The following is a 20,747-nucleotide window of genomic DNA, read 5'->3' on the forward strand; positions in this document are numbered from 1 at the left end:
ACGCAGTAAATTTAACGTTCTCTCATTAATCTGTTGATATTTACATCTGTTTGTTTGTTTGTTTCGTCCTGAGCTTTAACGTCTGTGTGTTGTTACTACAGTGAATATTCATTAATTTATTGTCTCCATGTTTATTTATGACGACGACGACGACGATGATGAAGGTTCAGAGTGTTTGCTGGTTTTTAGTTTTCTCTGGGTTTACAGAAGTGAAGCACTGATAACAATATTTTGTACAGATTTTATTAAAGTATAACTAAACAACACGTTTCTGTCTGTGTCACAAGTTTTTCTTCTTATTTTCCACATCAACAGGTTGAAAGAGAATCAGAGTACTGTAGAAACACTGTTTGATGTCTCCACTGGTTTTTTATTTCTCTTTTTTGTAGGTTTTTTAAAAGCAACTTTTCCCCCCCATCAGTAACAGTGAAGTACAACAGCAGCAAAAAGGAAAAAACAAAACATTTATAATGATAATAATATTAAATGAGTTTATTCTTGTAATATGAATAATAATCTAATTCATATGATATTATATAGACGGTATCTGATCTCAGTCCACCATTACACAGCACTCACTAGCACTTAAACACACTGTCCTCAGGCTATAGCTTTAATGTGCTATTATTTTTTTTTATTTATTTTATTAAATAATTGTTCACAATCACTGTTGTACTGGTAGTTGATGGGTAAACAGCAGGCTATTTCATTTTTTTATGTACTTTGTTGAATGAGAAATGACACAGGAATATTGTAATCTTGTTTTTTTTGTTACATTATTTAACTTGACTGTTGTTGTTTTTAATTATTCTTCCGTGAAACACTGTCCAACATTAGGTTAAACCTCACTTTGAGTGACAAGATGAATAAATATCATCACGCTGATGTGTTTATTATGAAATGTTGTTAGGAGTTTCTGAAATCCGCCCCTGTGAGCAGCACCTGAACGCAGCGCGGTTCTGCGGAGCTTCGTTGTTGCTCTTGAACGCAGCTCGTTCCCGTTTGGTTTATTATTATTCTCCAGCACAACAAACTAAACCGACGGAGGAGGAGACGCAGCTGAACTCAGGTGAGACCATAGACACTTCCACCGTGATTCACCGGCAGCTGCGGCTTTTCTCCCCCGTGTTTCTGCCGTTAAACCCCGGCGCCGCTCGCTCGGTTCCCCCGGTAACTGTCGCTGGTTCTCCGCTCTGACAGAACCGGGAGAGCGGGTCCAGAGCACTTTACACCCCGGGAACAGATCACTCCCGGTCGGTTCAGTGACCGCAGACACACCGGTGACAGCTGAACCTTCAGGTGAGACAAGAAACTACCTGTGAAAACAGTGACATGTGACCTGCACCGACGAGGACACGGTGAACACGCCGCCATGTTACCGTGCATGTACGGGAAGCTGCAGAAGTCAAACTTCATCAATATGAGAATATTAAAGTCGAAACACGTGTTATTTCAAGGTGGTTTACACAAGTTGTGTTTTGTAACAAGTGACAGCGACTTGGGGGCGGGGCCAGAGATTGATTGACAGCTGGTTGAACCAATCAGAAGGAGGGAGGAGAGACTCTCTCTTCCGGGTCTTGTTTCTTCATCCATTTATTGTTTGTTTTTATTCCATAAACCATAGAGACTGTATATAGATATAAACAACAAAATGATTGATGCAAAAACAAACACAGAAGAAAAAACAAAGAGAATAACATAACTACAATAATCTTATATAATAACGTAAGAAAATAAGAAAATAAATATACAAAATAAAAAAGGAAGAAAAGAAAAGGTGCCGGGGTTCAGAGGAATAAACGGAGAGAGAGTTTAGATTAAGATATTAAAATGGGAGTGTCATGATGACAGTGTCATAACAAAGATATTGTCTTTGGTCATAATTGTACTTGTTTGTATTTGAAGATTGTACTATAGAACATGAATCTTAATTTCTTATAAAAAAAAAATGCAAGTGAAGTTGTGTTTTCACTGAGGTACTGAAGTAGAAGTAAAAATATCACACTGAATACTCCATTACACATTTAAGGTGCGTTAGTAGGTTAGTATGTAAGTAAATGGGCATTAAAGATGGTAAAAATGCTCAATGCAGAAAATGTTTATTATGTATTATACAGTAATATCATTAGATTACTACTACTATCTATGAATCCAGGTCTGTCAGCTCATATATTCACTCGTGTTGTGTGTGTAAAGGTGGTGTTGAGCCCTGTCAAAGATAGATTCCTGTTACCCTTACAGTAGGTTTCAGACAAGTCAAGTTTTTTTTTATTCTCTTCATCCAGACGTCCATGATGATGAGTCAGCAGCTCACAGCGAAGGAGGAGATGGTGGAGAAGTTCCTGGACGCTGCGGCCAGAGGAGAGCTGACCCAGGTGTCCACGGTCCTGTCCCAGCTCCCCTCCGTCCTCAACCAGACGGGATACAGCGGCTGGACGGCGCTGATGCTCGCCGCTCGCAATGGACACTTTGACGTGGTGCAGACGCTGCTGTCACATGGGTACATGGGTTTTATTGGTGTCAACTAACTGTTGCACATGTCACCAAACAGCACAGAACATGAATGAAGGTTGAAAGTAGAGGTTAAAACAGGAACTGAAAGAATGCAAAAGTTACATGGTAAAAGAGGCTAAAATATACTGATTCAGGGACTAAAAAATGCTAAAACTATGGTCTGAAACACCCTAAAGCAGGAACTGAAATATGGCAAAATGTAGGGGCTAAGATACATGAAAGTAAATTAGAAATCTAAACCGAAACCGACACTCACGTAAATATGCTCAATTTATTGGGCAAAGGAAATAGGATGCATTTCGGCTAAAAGAGGCTAAACAATTAACCTACAAAGAAGGCAAAAGGTACAAGCTAAAACAGGATAAACTCGGAACTCAAAAAAGCCTCAAGCCAAATGCTAAGATTGGCTAAACAAGGAAATGCATGAAAGCTAAAACTACAGTAGTTGTTAAAAGAGGCTAAAGCAAGATTTGAAAGAGGGCTAAAACAAAAAGATGAGTGAAGTTAAAAGAGGCTAAAAGATGCTAAAGCAGGCTAAAGGACCTCCAGAAAAGTCTAATACACTGCGGACTGAAAGAGGCTAAACATTGAACTGTAAGGAGTTGCTAGAACAGACTTTAATCTAAGACTAAAAGGCTAAACCAGGATGAAAGAAGGTTATAACTACAGCTTAAAACCTGTTAAACAATGAACTGAAAGACTGAAATATTGCATGAAGTAAATTGTTGAGTAAACTGTTAAAAAAAAAGAAAAAAAAAAAGATATTGGGACAGTTAAAATAACAGAAATCCTAAAGACTAAAACCAAACCTAACCTTGGATCGATGGACTTGATAAAATCTCTCTCCGTCTCTTTTCTGTCTTTAAAAGCTGTGACAAGTTCTTGGTGAACAGTTCGTCTCAAACCGCCTACGACATCGCCAAGTTCTGGGGCCACAGACACATCTCCAACCTGCTGGGCCGGACCGACGGCGGCTGCCAGCGAGTCCTGCCGGGCTTCGACCCGGACCAGCAGGAGAACTACTTCGGCAGAGAGACGCTGGACCGGCTGAGCGGGAAGAGGACGGACGGGAAGTGGCTGGAGACGAAGCAGAGCGACCCGACGTCCGTCTACCTGCTGTTCTCCAACCTCAGCCCCATGGTCAGCTGCTCCCAGGAGGACGGAGACTCAGAGGTACGTGGGCACAGCTGTTCTGTTCAAACATCTGGATGTTATTCAACGCTGTCGCTCAAGGACAGGAGATGTTGTGACCATATGAGCTCCAGTTTGTCTTGTATTAGCATGTTGCCATGATTTTGCACTCGTACTCTACAATGTTTAATGTTTAATTTTAGTAATCTTAGCTTAATCTTAAGGATTACTGCATTTGTTGAACCTTAAAGGGATAGTTCACCCAAAATTCAAATTTCACTCATTATCTACTCACCCTCATGTGGACTAAGGGCTGGGAGAAGTTTCAGAGTCCTCCGTGGCTTCTCTGAGTTACAGTGGGGCTCCGCGTAGCAGTGCATGTCAATATAATGGTTGTGAATGGAGCTCACTTTTCTTTGTCCAAAAAGACACACCAAAAAACATCCAAATACCTCCATAGTGCTCGTCTGTAATGTCCCTCTTGTATTGAAGCCCCAACATGAGAAATTGTTCCGCCGGTCAGTGCAAATGACACAGGAAGAGCAGTGAACTGAGACACTGGGAGCTTCCGCTACAAACAAGCTCAAAATATAGACTTATTTAATTTTTTTCAGAACAATTTCTCATGTCGGGGCTTCAATACAAGAGGGACATTACAGACGAGCACTATGGAGGCATTTGGATGTTTTTTGGTGTGTCTTTTTGGACGAAGAAAAGTGAGCTCTGTTCTCAACTGTCATATGGACATGCAGTGCTGCACGGAGCCCCGCTGTAACTCAGAGAAGCCACGGAGGACTCTGAAACTTCTCCCAGCCCTTAGTCGACATGAGGGTGAGTAGATAATGAGTGAAATTTTAATTTTGGGTGAACTATCCCTTTAAAGGACAAATCCCTGTTTGTTTTCATCCGAACAAATAATAGCCAAATTCACTCTTAGTCCTACAAAATCATGGTGCCGTGAGTTGATATTTCCTTTGTTGATAAACAAACAGGAGCTTCAGACCTGTAATCATAGTGAGCCATCAACTTGACTATTGTGCAAGACTTTGTATTTTACAGCTACGTTTAAAAACAAACCCTTTGGTGTATGTTTGAAGCCATCTGACATTGTCTGTGGGGGAAAAAATGCGGTTTTGTTGGATGTAAACAGCCTAAGATTCCTCTACTCCCATTATACGCTGCTGTGGTGATGCAGGGAACATTTGTAGATTAATTCTTTTAGACCTAAAATTTGAGGAAACTAGGTTGAATTTGCCTGGAATTGTCCTTTAATGTCTACACTGTGATGGGTCTGATGGATGTCACATCCTTAATGTAGTGAGTGGTATCATCTGCATAGTGTGTGAGGACTTTGGTCACATGTTCAGTTTGATGTTTCACTTCTACAGAGCGAGACCAAGCTGTGTCGCTTCAGACACGAGGCAGTTGAAGATCTTCTCCAGAAACCTGCGACTGTGCTCATCTTCCTCGGGGTGGAGAGGAGGAAAAACACCAACACCAACACCTCCTCCATCACCTCTGAAGGAGGCGTTCAGGACCCTCCAGCGTGGTTTGCCATCAACACAGACGAAGACGCTGCAGATCTTCTAAAACGCTGCAGAGAGAAGAACTGTTCGTTCCCGAAGACGCCGAACAGAGACCTGCTGAAGCTCAGCGAGGAAGACGCCGGTGAGGACGATGCTCTCTGTTTTTCACTTCTTCTTGTTGTTTTACATCAGTGGTTCTCGAACTTTTTTACATCAAGGACTCCTAAATTCACATAAATTATACCACGGAGCCCCATTGGATAAAATTTTGAAGCAAACACCAGAAAAACGCAAAATATTTGTTCTGAGACTAAAGAACGTTACGGGAAGAAGGCCACTTCAGTTACTTACGTTGAAATTAGGGCCAATAGTGTGAATTTTTGGAAATATTGTAGAGACATTTCTGGACAAAACAGGTCCAATTTCTCCAACAACGTTTATACATTTCTAGGAAAAAGGGTAAAAATAAAGTAAAAAAAAAAAAAAAAATCCTTAGAAACAAGAAGTGGTAAAATTTCTAAAAAAAAAGTGGTAAGACTTCTTTAAAAAACAACAAGAAGTTAAAAATTTTCTAGAAAAAAGTGGTAACATTTCTCAAAAAAAAACCTGAAAAAATTGGTTAAAATTCTTTTTTTAATTTTTTATTATAGAATAAAAGATTTCTTTTTTTTTTAAATTTTCTAGAAAAGTGTTAAAAAAAATTCTCAAAAAAGTGGTAAAATTTATCAAAAAAATGGTAAGATTTCTTTAAAAAACAACAACAAAAAGTTAAAAAATTTTATAGAAAAAAAGTGGTAAAAATTTCTCAAAAAAACAAAAAAAACACCAGAAAAAAAGTATATGTATTTTTTCTTTTTAAATCCTAGAAAAATGTGGTAATGTGGATTTCTTAAATTCTTCTTCCTGCAGGAGTGGTGGCTCAGGCGCGGTCGGTGCTGGCCTGGCACGGCCGCTACAGCTTCTGTCCGACCTGTGGCAGCAGCACGCGGCTGGAGGAGGGCGGCTACAAGAGGAGCTGCCTCAACTCCTCCTGCAGGAGCCTGCAGGGCGTCCACAACACCTGCTACCCCCGAGTCGGTACGAAGCTCCACACACCTTCACCCAGTCACTGCCGAGTGCAGCTGCGTTTCAAAACCAGGTGGTGAGATGACGAAAACAGGTTCGAGCTCAGTTTGGACTGGATGTCGGCCCAGATGTTGACCAAATATCTAGACCAGATAACGGATAATGGGGCTGATGATCCATGACGCTGATCTATTCACTTCAATTCTGTGTTTGTGACTCGTGCTACATCAACATACCGGTAGACAACAAACACAGAGCAACACATTTTATAAAGTTAGGAAAGTCGAGCCTTTACTGTCTTCTCTCTTCTATTAATCTAATAATTGGATCGGTATTGGGACTGAAAAAAATGTTTGACAGAAATGTAATCAACTAATCTGGCCTCGACCCGTTCGCTCACACTGGATGTTTTCTGGTTATTGATAACTGTCAAACGTTTGTTTGAAAACTCAGTTTCAGGTTGGTTTGTTGAGCTACAATGTTAACGAAGCAGAAGAAGCTCCAAAAAATAAAGAGGCGGCGGCTTCTTCTCCCATTTGTGATCGGTTCATATCGGTCGTGACAAATCAAACGATGCCCAATGAAGCTACAGTAAATAAGTCCCGACTCTAAAATGAGTTCTACATTTAAAAAATCAACCTAAAGATCAAACAGTGTACAGTACGTCCAACTTGAAACAAAATGTACTGGTCCGAGCAACTTTTATCTTTTGTTTCCTCTGATCGCAGGTTGTAGGTTTGATCAGTTCTGATTTAAGTCGGTAAAACTTTTCACTTTGTTGTGCAGTGAAAAACAAGAACCAATCAAAAAACTACCAGAGAGGAGAATCAGTAGTTTCAGTCATACATTGGTCTTGAAGGGAAACTGAGGATGTACAGTAATATATTGTATGTTGTGTGTGTCTCTGTGTGTGTGTGTGTGTGTCTCTGTGTGTGTGTGTGTGTGTGTGTGTGTGTGTGTGTGTGTGTGTGTGTGTGTGTGTGTGTGTGTGTGTGTGTGTGTGTGTGTGTGTGTGTTGTCAGACCCAGTGGTGATCATGCTGGTGATCCATCCTGATGGGAACCAGTGTTTACTGGGAAGGAAGAAGGTTTTCCCAAGCGGCATGTTCTCCTGTCTGGCCGGATTCGTAGAGCCTGGTAACACAAACCTCACTGACTCACATGAAGTGACCTAAACCTTAAAGGACAATTCCAGGCGAATTCAACTCGGAGTGTATTTTCCTAACATTTTAGGTCTAAAAGAAGCAATCTGAAGATTTTCAGTTTAATGTCTCTTTTGCGGTAGTTGTGTCTGTCCCCGCATCGCCACGGCAGCAATGAATGGGTGTGGATGTAAGTTCTGCTGCTTAGGCTGTTTACAGCCCTCAAGGCCACAGACAGCGTCAGATGGTGACTCAAACATGCACCCAGGAGTTTATTTACTTCAACAAGCCGACATGTTTGTAAAACTAGATCTAATTCAAAGTCTCGCGCGAGACCCAAGTCGACGCTCGGTGTGTTCATGTGCAGTGGGAAAAGCTCCCGTTTGTGTCATAAACACAGGAATATCAACTCTTGACTTGCTTCAAGTAAAAAAAACTTCTCTGCGCATGTTTGAGTCGCCACCTGACACTGTCTGTGGAAAAAAATGTACACTTCAAGCAAGTAAAGAGTTGATATTCCTGTGTTTATGACACAAACGGTAGCTCCGACTGCGCCTGAACACACCGAGTGTCAACTTGGGTCTCATGTGACACTTTGAATTAGATCTAGTTTTACAAACATGTCGACTTGCTTGAAGTAAATAAACTTCTGGATGCATGTTTGAGGAGCCATCTGATGCTGTCTGTGCAAAAAAAATTGGGGCTTTGAAGGATGTAAACAGCCTAAGCAGCAGAACTTGCATCCGCTCCCATTCATTGCTGCCGTGGCGTGGTGACACCCCCGAGTTGACTTCGCCTGGAATTGTCTTTTAACGTTGGTCTCAGTGCCCCCTAACCCCCCCCGTGTGTGGCTGCAGGGGAGACGATGGAGGAGGCGGTGAGGAGGGAGGTGGAGGAGGAGAGCGGCGTCAGGGTGGGACCGGTCCAGTACGTGTCCTGCCAGCCGTGGCCGATGCCGTCCAACCTCATGATCGGCTGCCTCGCCGTCGCCATATCCACCGACATCAAAGTGGACGAGAATGAAATCGAGGAGGCTCGGTGGTTCCCACGGCAACAGGTACAACAAGCAACAAACCGCCGTGAAATGTAATAATTTCCGGGCGCTGGATGGGGAGTTCCTGTTCGGTGTCGTCACCAGGTTTTCACAAAATGAAAGTGTTAATATTTCTGAAATTTCGAAAAAGTACAATTGCAATTTGCAAGTTTTTCTATTGAAAGGTGTTATGCAAATGAGCCGTAACTCCCTCAAAGTCTAGTCTCACGATATCCCATAATTCTCTTAAATTCTCGTCCAGCGAGTGGAAGATTTTGTTGTTTTTAACAGAAGATGAAGGCAGCGCTTGATTGCAAAACCCATGTGGCAAATAAGGGATTTCTGTGAGAGGATTGTGATTGTGAATGACGATTTCACAGACGAACTATGGATATAAAACTTCAGGATGAGCCGGGATACGTTCAATGAGCCGTCTGATGTTCTCAAACTGAAATAAGTGTTTCCGTAACACTTGATACGTGATACACTTTATGCGTCTGAAAAACCACCTCAATGTTTTACCGATATTCTGGAGGTTTTTCGAAATGTAGCTGTTTCCATTACCAGTTTTTAATTGAGATGTTTAGGTTTTAAGCACAAATTAGACCACCGACCCCCATTGGACAAAATTTTGAAGAAAACACCAGAAAAACACAAATATTCGTTCCGAGACTAAAGAATGTTACTATTTTTTTTAGTTAATGTACGTTCAAATAAAGGACAATGTCGTGAATTTTTGGAAATATTGTAGAGACATTTCTGGAAAAAGTTTAAACTTTTCTAGAAAAAAGTGGTAAAAAATCAAAAAAAAAAAAATTATAGAAAAAAGTGGTAAGATTTGTTAAAAAAAAAAAGGGGTTAGGGTTAGAAAAAAATAGTTTAAAATTTTCTTGAAATAGGTGGTCAAATTTCTCCAAAAAGTGGTACAATTTCTCAAAAAAAAAAAAAATTCTAGAAGTTGTAGAATTTCTCAAAAAAAAATCTAGAAAAAGTGGTACAATTTCTTAAAAAAAAAATTTCTAGTAAAAATGTTGGAAAATTTCAAAAACAATTCTAGAAAAAGTGGTACAATTTCTCAAAAATAAAAAAAAATTCTAGAAGTTGTACAATTTCTCAAAAAAAAAAGAATTCTAGAAAAAGTGGTAGGCTACAATTTCTAAAAAAAATAAAAAAAATCTAGAAAAAGTGGTACAATTTCTAAAAAAAAAAAAGGTAAAAAATTCTCACAAAACTTTAAAAATATGGAAAATTTTCAAGAAGCAGTTGGGAACCCCCTTGAACCCTCCTCGAGGACCCTATTTTGAGAACCACTGGTTGTTTTAAATTGTGGCTCAGGCAGTAGAGCGGGTCGTCCAATGATCAGAGGGTTGGCGGTTCGAATCCCGCTCTCTCCCAGTCTCTGTCGTAGTGTCCTTGGGCAAGACACCTTACCCACCTTGCCTCGTGTGAATGCGTATGAATGATCGTGGTGGTGGTCGGAGGGGCCGTTTGGCGCACATTGTGCAGCCACGCTTCCGTCAGTCTGCCCCAGGGCAGCTGTGGCTACACACGTAGTTTACCACCACTAGTGTGAATGTGGTATGAATGAAAGCGTCTTTGGGTCATTGAAAAGCGCTATATAAATTGAATGAATAATAAAAAAAAAATTAGTTTGTGCTGGAAACGCAGCGACTGTCTGAGTTTCCTGTTTGTTGCTGCAGGTGATCGACTCTCTGCTCAGAGGCGCCGGTCGAGGCTTCAGCGTTCCCCCCAGACAGACCATCGCCCACCAGCTCATCAGACACTGGGTCGGCATGAACTCCAACCTCTGAGCCGCCAGCGTCAGAGCCGAACAGCGAGACGGGGCGGTGGCTCAGACCGTTGACGCTCCGACTTCACAACATCCACAGTCGGAGCCACGAAGACGGACGAAACCAGGAGGAACCGTCCAAGAGAACTGCTGGACGTTCATAAACATAAAACAGACGTAATCTGTTCTTTGTTCCAGAAACAGCTGAGTCATGTCAACACTACAGAGAGTTACCAAGTAACAAAACAGCATTTTATTGTTGAAGAGTCATTTTAACACATCAAAACTAATATTTAAAAATAAAATAATCACCTGCCAAAAGTCAACATTGTGTTTTTTTTTGGGAGTTCTCATGAAGCAGCAACGACGCTGTGACAATAAACAACAAACATCACTGTTAGAATAAGACGGTAGTTTAACGCTGTGTTCAAGATAGCGTATCTGCAGGTTTCAACAACTCAAATTTAAAACTTTAAAGACCTATATCATGACAAACAAAAACGTACAAAGGAAGAGTCACAAAATTAATGCAAAGTAAATTGGCTCTAATATATAAGTTGCACTTTGGGCTCGTTTGTATTTGACAATACATTCAATAAAGCACAATGAAGAGTCACGGGAGCATTTTATTGAGTATTTGAGGTAGCATTACTGATGGGAATAAGAAAATTAAGACCTGTCTAAAATTATTTAAGACTTGAACACAATACTTTAACGATTTGTACATCCTGTTGATCTGCAAAGCAAAAAAAAGTTTGACTGATTCCAGATCAGACTGAGACACTGAGCCCTGATAAATATCAACATTAATGCCATAATAATATACAGGTAATACTCAGAAAATTAGAATATCGTGAAAACGTTCATTCATTTAAGTAATTCAACTTAAAAGGTGAAATGAATATATTATTTAGACTCATAACAGGCATTGCAAGATATTTCAAGCTTTTATTTGTTAGAATTTTGATTATTATGGCTTACAGCTTATGAAAACCCCAAAATCAGAATCTCAAAAAATTTGAATATCGTGAAAAAGTTCAATGTTGTAGCTCAAATTGTCAGCCAATTAATCCAAAACACCTGCAAAGGGTTCCTGAGCCTTTAAAAGCTCTCTGTCTGGTTCAGTACAGTTCGCAATCATGGGGAAGTGAATGAACTTTTTCACGATATTCTAATTTTCTGAGTATTACCTGTAGTAGTCTACTTGCCAGCCCATAGGGCCCCGTTGTTAACCCGGAAATGTTGAGTATCCCAAAGTTTTATGTTAGAAATATATAGTATGGGTCCCCAGCATTCAGACACTGTCGGATGCTAACTTATATACAATTACAATTAGCATAATTGACATAATTAGCATAAATTATTGCATATATGGGCAATATTTCAACAACTGCTTGGCTGATCTGGGCAGTATTGGAGTGGTTTTAGGGGTTATTGATGATGCTGAATCCATTTCTGACATTTTCAAAATTAAAAATGGCTGTTTAAACCGGAAGTGACCAGATTTTAACCGCCAGTGGGCCGATTTTGATGGATTTTAAGCCAAATCTTAAAGGGATAGTGGCATTTTTTTTAAGTGGGGTTGTATGATCTACAAATAGCCCCTAAGTACTTTAATTGCAGTAGAAGACTCTCTGCACTCCTCCCGTTAGCAACGCCAGCCCATAATAGCCCTGCCCAGAGATTTACAACATACAGTGTTGTGAACAGACCCAAAGAAACGGACTATTTTCACAGCCTAAAAGAGGTTTTACCTGAAAAAAAATACACAGTTCCATTGTTCGCTATAATATAATTTTTTCCAGCCCCTCAAAGTGCAGGAAAAACACAGTTTTTATTTGGACCTAACCAACTGCTGATCGGCGGGCGCTAACCCTGGGCAGAGGGATACGTGAGTTGGTTAGGTCCAAATAAAAACTGTGTTTTTCCTGCACTTTGAAGGGCTGGAAAAAATTATATTATAGCGAACAATGGAACTGTGTATTTTTTTTTCAGGTAAAACCTCTTTTAGACCACAAAAATAGGCCGTTTCTTTGGGTCTGTTCACAACACTGTATGTTGTAAATCTCTGGGCAGGGCTATTATGGGCTGGCGTTGCTAACGGGAGGAGTGCAGAGAGTCTTCTACTGCAATTAAAGTACTTAGGGGCTATTTGTAGATCATACAACCCCACTTTTAAAAAATGCTACTATCCCTTTAAGTTTTAGAGGATGCTGGTTGGACATATAACTCATGTATTTGAAATACCACTCACTAGTTTGCAGTGCTGAAGGTCAAACACAGAGTTTACAGTTGTTGTCTCTGCCGGGTGGGTGTGTACCGACGCTGCCCGGCCACCGGGGGGCAGCAGCGTCTCTAGCAGCCGCCACCGGCCCCGTCACTTCTCTGCAGCCGGGGCGAAGCAGCTGTTTGTGACGTATTCAGAGTCACAGATCAGATAAGACGAGTCTCTGCGTCCACTCGCCGTTTCAACATCACCGTTCCCCTGAAACGACGACAAGTTCCTCAGATACTCGACCTCGCAGCTCATCTGGTTCCCGCCGCCGCTTCCGTCTGCGTTGGTCGTGAGTTCACGGAGAAGATGTCTCACTGACGTCTGAGGTAGAGCCGCCTCCTCTTCCTGTTTAGGAGGAAACGAGCTGCGAGCGTCACAACTAGAGCACTGGAAAAGAGAGTAACGACATGCATTGGTTCAATGGAAGCGCCTCCTGGTGGAGGAATGTGGGTATTGCAAAAGTGCCCAAGAACTGACAACTCTGCATTGTTGGTGAATGAGCAAGTGTGGTGTTTTCAATAATTTAAGGACATTTATAGATCACCCACGTTAATAGCATCATTGAGGACCCTTTACAGATAAACATGAACGCATGGGCGAGTAAAAAAAAACAAACAAACAAAAAAAAAGACAGTTGTCTACATGAATGTTTCAATCTACATTTTGGAAAAGGCTCGCACACTGATCAAAAATGGCAATGTCCACCAGAGATTAACGGATGCAACAAAGATTTAATGGTCCATCAAACAACAAAAAAGTGCAACCATGGTGATAAAATGATAAAATAAAGAAACAAAAATAAGTAAGACCGAAACGTTTTAGTGGTTGCACTTTTTTGTTGTTTGATGGACCATTAAATCTTTGTTGCATCCGTTAATCTCTGGTGGACATTGCCATTTTTGATCAGCGTGCGAGCCTTTTCCTCCTGTTGCTCTCAAATGTTTGTTGGCCTACGCACCTGAAAAGAGGATTTTTTTTTGGGACAGTGAGCAAGAGCACAAACACCTTTTCTCCTTTTTGTCAATCTACATTTTGTAATAAACAAATTATAAGTATAATTTGATATGACCAAGACACCTAAAAACAAAAACACGGCCGTTTTCATCAATTTACAAGCAAATGGGCAACACACATACATTGGAGTGAATGAGTTTTCTGGGCGCTTTTGCAATACCCATATCCTGCCACTCGGGGCGTGTAGCAACCAAAAACGTAATAACAGCCAATAACGTAATAACAGCCAATAATGTAATAATTTTGGCCATTTTAAATGTAATAAAGCCAATAATGTAATAATGTGCCAATAATGTAATAAAACTTTTGAGCCAATAACGTAATAACTTCTTTGCCAATAATGTAACAAGTTATTACATTATTGGCTGGTAATAACTGGTGCCGATAATGTAATAATACATAAATATGACTGCAGTTCTTGGAAATAAAAGGCTTTTTTACAGTTTTTGTGCAGTTTGCTAATTAAAAATAGGTATAGTAGATGACATAGTCGTCATATTTATTCATCCAAGATATATACTATCTTTCACCTCTCTCTCTCTCTCTCTCTCTCTCTCTCACTTCTACCGTGCTTAATGATATGTTTGCAAACGGAAGAAGTAAGCATTGTAGGCTATCAACAACCTCCAAAACATAACCAAACTTGTGTATTGAATGGTGTCTGCCAGCCAGTTTATGTCCCATGTTGGATAAAGTGACATTTCAATGGTTTTTTGGGTTGTTTTTTTTTTACATTTGTGAATGAAAACACTACCGAACTTCAGTTGGGTATATAATGCTAACCATCAAGTTGGACAAATGATGGCTAAATGTTAATAAAAAAAAAAATCAATGGTAAAACCAAATCAACGCCATTGCTCCTTAGAGCCATGCTGGGATTATCACATTTCACATTGTCTATTGCCAATGGTTTGTCTGAGGCAGGAAGTTATACATGACTGAAACATAAACTGGCTGGCAGACACCATTCAATACACAAGTTTGGTTATGTTTTGGAGGTTGTTGATAGCCTACAATGCTTACTTCTTCCGTTTGCAAACATATCATTAAGCACGGTAGAAGTGAGAGAGAGAGAGAGAGAGGTGAAAGATAGTACATCTTGGATGAATAAATATGACGACTATGTCATCCACTATACCTATTTTTGATTAGCAAACTGCACAAAACTGCAAAACTGCCTTTTATTTCCAAGAACTGCAGTCATATTTATGTATTATTACATTATTGGCACCAATTACTACATTTTCAAAGGTTTTTTTAATACAAGGCCAATAACGTAATAACCAGCCAACAATGTAATAACTTGTTACATTATTGGCAAAAAGTTATTAGCTACGTTATTGGCTCAAAAATGTTATTACATTATTGGCTTTATTACATTTAAAATGGCCAAAACTATTACGTTATTGGCTGTTATTACATTATTGGCTGTTATTACGTTTTTGGTTGTTACAGGGCGCAAAACCCTTATTACCACGGGAGTCAATGGTGGTGTCGTTACTCTCTTATTCCAGTGCTCTAGTCACAACCTACCTGAGGTGGCGGAGCAGCAGCAGGTTCGACGCCTCCGTCAGGACAGTGGCAGTTGACGGCGTCGTCCGGACGGAGCGGCTGCAGCAGCGGCGGCGGCTCTGAGGCCGGAGCGGCGTCAGAGACGTAGCTGTCGTCCAGCTCCAGCGACGACAGTCTGATGAGGAGACGGCGGCCGAGCGGCAGCAGAGACGCGTCTTCGTCTTCACCTTCACCCGGGTCCTCGTCCGAAGGGAGGCGCCGCTTCGGCTTCGGTCCGACCACGATGACGCTCTTCTCTCCGACCACGTCCGTCACACGGAAGTCCCTGATGTCCAGGACGAGACACTCCTCCCGTTTCTGTTTCTGATCGACAGAGGGAGGAAAGACCCAGAGGTCACCATGATGAGAAAACGACTTTTACAAAAACTCACACAAAGTTTTCCACATCAATGATAGATAGATATATGATGATTTGAAGTACCGTACTTGTGCTTTTGCTACTGGTACTTTGATCATAACCTTTGGTGTAGCTTTGTTACTTTCATTATTAACCTTTTTGAAGTGATTTGAGTTGAATTAATCTGACTACGGTAAGTTTTGTTTATCAAGTAACATTCACATTACTATTATCATTTATTCTTTATATTAAGAAGTGTGAACTGAAAGTATCTGCTATTAATGCCTTTTGTCTTTCTGTTTGTCCTAGGTTATTAATCTGTTACATCCCATTCATCCCCTTCTGCCCCTAAAATAAAAAACTGCAGATTGAACAGAATTGAGTTGTCCATCGTGTCCTTCAACAGTTGATCAGCCGTTTTTCAAGTTTGGGCAGAGCTGTGGTCAACAAATACACACTTCAACAGCACATAACTTGACATCTATTTAACTTATCTAAATTGGTTTTAAACTGAGTTCTTATTATTCCTTGTATTGTTTTTATTTATTATAGTGTCTATGATTAACTTTATTGTATTTTTACAACTGTACAACACTTTGGTCGACTGAGGTTGTTTAAAATGTGCTTTATAAATAAACTGTGACTTGACTTAAACTGATGCATGAATAAAGAGTTTGAACATTTTAGTGACCGTAAACATCACAAGGAGGCAGAAGACAGTTTTGTTTCCTTCAGTTTTTTACATTTTTCTAAATCGTTTATTTTAATATAATATGAAATAATACAGTCTGTATAGAATGTGTATTAATAATTAATTAATTAATCATTTTGTCTGATTCATGCAGCATTTAAAAATAATGTATGTGTAGCCTGTATATATGGGGATGTAGAGGTATAGGTCCATGTAGGGCCTATATGCATGCATGTGTCTATGTATGTATGCAAATACTCCACTGATATCAGTGTCACAGCTCTTGTCAATCAAATTTATTTCGTCTTTTTAATACGTGTTGCTGTCTTTTTTTATTTTTTTTTTATTTTCTCCTGTGTTTGTATTTTGCGTTTTTTCTTCTTTTTTCTCTCTCTTATTTGTTTTGTACCCCCTCCCTTTTTCTTTTTTCTTTGGGAACTACAGGGAGGGTAGGGATATGGGTACAAAGAAAGAAGTCACTCCGTCACTGATATTGTATCAGGATGGATGTTTTTGTTGTGTTTTGTGCTGAATAACCAGAAACAAAACACAGAATCGTCTTATTTGTGGTGTAAATGTTTTAAATAGACAGTTTAAAGCCATAGTTTGTAGCTGTGAAGGAGCTCACCTGGAGGTCCGGGTCCATGAGCCAGCGGCCGGCGCTGCTGCCGCGGGGGCTGGAGATCCGCGGGAAGAAGTAGGACCTGTACCTGCAGATGTTACACATGTTGGAACAGATGTTACACATGTTACAGATGTTGGAACAGATGTTACAGATGTTACACATGTTGGAACAGATGTAGAACCGAGCAGAACCAGCTGCTGCAGACGTGGAGTCGAAGGAACAAACAGAGACTCACACAGTCCTGGACAGGACGCAGACGACCAGCACGGTGACGAGCAGCAGCAGCAGAGGAGTCGCCGCGGCAACCAGCACCACCTCGTCTGAGGAGGAACCACGGTGACGTCATCATCACACACTAGTGACATCATCACGCTGACACTCACGTTGTTTTATCCACAAGTTTCCGAACGTCATCTATGGTCAAAACCGAAGGAAGCCGGTTTTCCATTTCTGGTGGAATTGTACGTTTACGTTTCCATGGTTTCAATCGTTGTCATAGTTGCGGTAAACACATGGATCTATTAAAGAGGAACTAAACCCCCAAACCACTTTTTTCTGCTGAAAACAAATATTTGGGTATAAGGTAGTGTTGTCAGTTGATTCTGGTCCAACTTTTGACATTTTAGTCAAAATATTTCAATTTGGTGTATTTTGTAGTAAAAATGTAGAGTGACTGCCCTCTATGGGTTGAAACACTATTACAATCGAATTTTTCTATTGGCTGAGATGGAGGCAGATGACGTTTTGGAGGCAGCTTTCGTCACCGGCCACCAGCTCCCCGACCAATCAGCACCGGCTGCTGCCTGCCGCTAACGGTTGCTAGGCACTCTAGCTGCTCTGCAGCAGCTAACGGCTGCTAACAGCTGCCTGAACGGGAATCGTTATTGCGGCCGGCGCTAACGAGCCGTTAACGAGCTAACGAGCCGGCGGATCAGCTGTAGATGCACTGTGTTAGGGCTCCTAGTAGTGTCCGCTACTAGTGCTGTTAGAGTCGCTCGTTAGTAGCTCGTTAGCGCTAGCAGAAGTGTCGATGTGTGTTTATTACTTTTTTTTCTCTTTTGTGTGATTTCGCGGGTGTGAATGGGGCGCAGGGGAGGGGGGATCGAGAGTGCTCCTGAGTCCCGCCCATAATCAAGGCATTTTTTGAATTTCAAGCTTAGAGCACGTCATCCAAAACTGAGGGGTTTAGTTCCCCTTTAACGCTGGCTTTTAACACAGATGTCAATTTGTGTGATATCCATTGTTAAAAGCTGCTGTGATGATCCATGCGTTTTACAGATTTTCATTGAAAAAAAAAAAATCCATGCATTTAACGCGACTACTGAAACCATGGAAACGTAAACATAAAATTCCACGTTCTGAAAAAGGTGGATATTTCACTGGGATCAATGACTGAACCACTGGCGGCCGGTCCCCAGTAGCTTGACTCTAAACTTCACTTTAAGACTTTGAAAATATATTTTTTTGAAGTATTTTTAGATGCACGAGATAAAAGTGAGTTAAATAAAAATAAAAATGTAGATTAAACTTGTTCTACGTTGTCTAAAGTTACTGATTGGTCATGTGTTTCGTCCTTGAGGCGGAAGTCTCCGGTTGTAAGTTGTACATGTGCAGAAACTCCAGAAACGGGAGCTCCTGAACGCAGCTCGCTGATGGTGCGTTCAGGTGTTTTCTCGGAGGTCTAACATCCTACATCTACAAGTATATAAACTTGTATTTTCATTTCACTTTATTAATTGTCCATTTTTCCGACTTCCGTGTTGGTTTTTCCAACTGGAAAGCGCTCAACGTTGTTCCAAGCTCCGAGTCGTGACTTCCGATGTAAATGAAACGCACCATTACGTAACCGTGACACCGTGATATTATAGTCTGGCATCGCTTGAGAGACCTGAGCTGACATGTTTCGATGTTCGATTGCTCAAACCTGCTTCATTATCGCTTCACCTGACGTTCTCAGTCAAGTTATTGTGCAGAACAGTGAAAACACAACTTAGAATGAGCCTTGTATAATATAATATAATATAATATCATATCATATCATATCATATCATATCATATCATATCATATCATATCATATCATATCATAATTTAGTTTTATTTTGAAATCTGGAGAAAACAGCAGCCGCCACTGGACCGAACCATCAGCTCCTCCAGTGGAGACAGCTGAGATCATACCCGAGATTCTTTTTTATGTTATTATAATAATATTACAGCATATTATCAAATGTTATAATAATAATAATAATATTCTCTAGAAGCGTCCGGCTCTTTACGTTATGTTCCCCTTTCAGCAGGAAGTTGCGTCTGCTGCAGCTTCTGCTTCTCTTTTCTATTTGGATTAAAATGTGGCAGGAAATGGTACATAGTGTAATAGAGGAATGAAATAATAAATGTATGTTTTTGTGCTATGATTTTAATTAGAATGTATAGTTAATATTATAGGGGTAGGATTAGATAAGTTTATACTTCTTCCTACTCCTTTTCGCTCATGTAAACTGCGTTGCTTATGAGATGTTACTTTTTTTGTGTATACATTTTTGCTGTTCACTTATTTCCTTATTATTATATTATTATTTTATCTTTTTTTTTTGTTTTTGTTTTTTCACATTGTCGTTTACATGATCGAAATAAAGATATCAATCTTTTTTTCCTCTGCAGCAGTTGGACAAACTCACCGACTCGTGTCCTGAAGGCGACGCTGCTGCTGGGGAAGTCATCAGCCAATAGGAGGAGAGAATACTCTGTGTCAGGTTTCAGGTTGGCGAAGCTGAGCTGTGATTGGTCGGGCCACACGGTCACCGCTCCAACGGTCTCTGTACAGCAAACGATAGCGACAGTGTTTTTACATTTGAGCAAATGTTTATCCAGCTGCAGAAACACTGAAAAAGAGATTTGGTTTTGAGGTGGAGCCATGTGCTTTCTGTCATATCGACAGTGAAACTATTGAACATCTTTTCTACTCTTGTCCAGTAGTCACACTATTTTGGAAAAATGTGTTTGATTGGTTAAAAAATGAAATAGAAAATGTCACACCCTTTAATAAAGAACACATCCTTCTTTTCAAAGATGATGCCCCCTCAAAAATGTCAAATTTGTTATATATAGTATTACTTTTGGGCAAATACCATATACACTGTTGTAAATGGAAAAGTAAATCCCTGTCAATAATCTGTTTTAAAAATGAACTAAACAAATATTTTAGTTCCTTAAATTTACTGGCAGATGGAAATGAAAAAATTAATGGTATGATGGAAATTGCAATACGATGTAATTTGTTTATTTGTGAAAAGTCCAATGCCTTCAACTTGTGTTATATCTCTTATTTTATTTTATTTAATTATTTTTTTCACACATTTAAAATAGTTTTTTACTTATTCAGTACCAAGCCTTGTAGATTTAATTTTCTATTTTTAATGTCTTTGAAAAAAAGAAAAAGAATGCAACAGTTTTCCTGTTTGAGAATGTATGTACATTTTGAACACAATAAAGTTTGAAAAAAAAAAAAAAAAAACGTTTATGGAGCAAATGCAGGATTGTACGACAGGATTTCAGAATAAAAGCCCGTGTCTTTACTCACTCTGTCGCTCCTGCAGCGTCACTTTGTATTGGTTCACTCTGATTGGTCGGCTGCTCGTCCTCTGCCACGCCCATGCCACCGTCGCCAGCGTCTTGGTCACCGTGACGACCTTCAGTCCGACGACCTCCATCAGAGCTGAGGAGGAACAAACACCATGACGACGGCTGATTCTAATTATTCTGACGTTTACATCAATCAATCAAACTTTATTTGTAGAGCAGTTTTCATACAGGAAGCAGCTCAACGTGCTTTAGATGATAGAAAATAAGAATGAATGTTTTTAACAATTTGTACTTTGCAGTCAGGAAAACACCGGAGAGTGGATAAAAACTAAGATAAAATAGGTAAATAGAATAGAATAACATAAAAATAAAATAAAATGTGCAATATATAAATAATTCAAAGGTGTTTACATGAGCCACTGTATTTATTCGGATATAACGGATGTTTTACCGC

The 20,747-nt window shown here is 40.1% G+C and overlaps 1 protein-coding gene across 1 annotated transcript; it reads left to right on the forward strand.

Moving 5' to 3' along the window:
- Nucleotides 1-963: 963 nt before the first annotated feature.
- On the forward strand, nucleotides 964-10,308 carry nudt12 (nudix (nucleoside diphosphate linked moiety X)-type motif 12). Its single transcript, XM_083979577.1, has 8 exons — nucleotides 964-1,069; nucleotides 2,286-2,500; nucleotides 3,384-3,687; nucleotides 5,034-5,313; nucleotides 6,081-6,248; nucleotides 7,259-7,372; nucleotides 8,235-8,434; nucleotides 10,111-10,308. The coding sequence occupies exons 2-8, from the start codon at nucleotides 2,292-2,294 to the stop codon at nucleotides 10,219-10,221; spliced, it is 1,386 nt and encodes a 461-aa protein (XP_083835703.1). The 5' UTR covers nucleotides 964-1,069; nucleotides 2,286-2,291; the 3' UTR covers nucleotides 10,222-10,308.
- Nucleotides 10,309-20,747: the final 10,439 nt, after the last annotated feature.

The sequence above is a fragment of the Trachurus trachurus genome (assembly GCF_905171665.1).
Source record: "Trachurus trachurus genome assembly, chromosome: 9".
Lineage (NCBI taxonomy): Eukaryota > Metazoa > Chordata > Actinopteri > Carangiformes > Carangidae > Trachurus > Trachurus trachurus.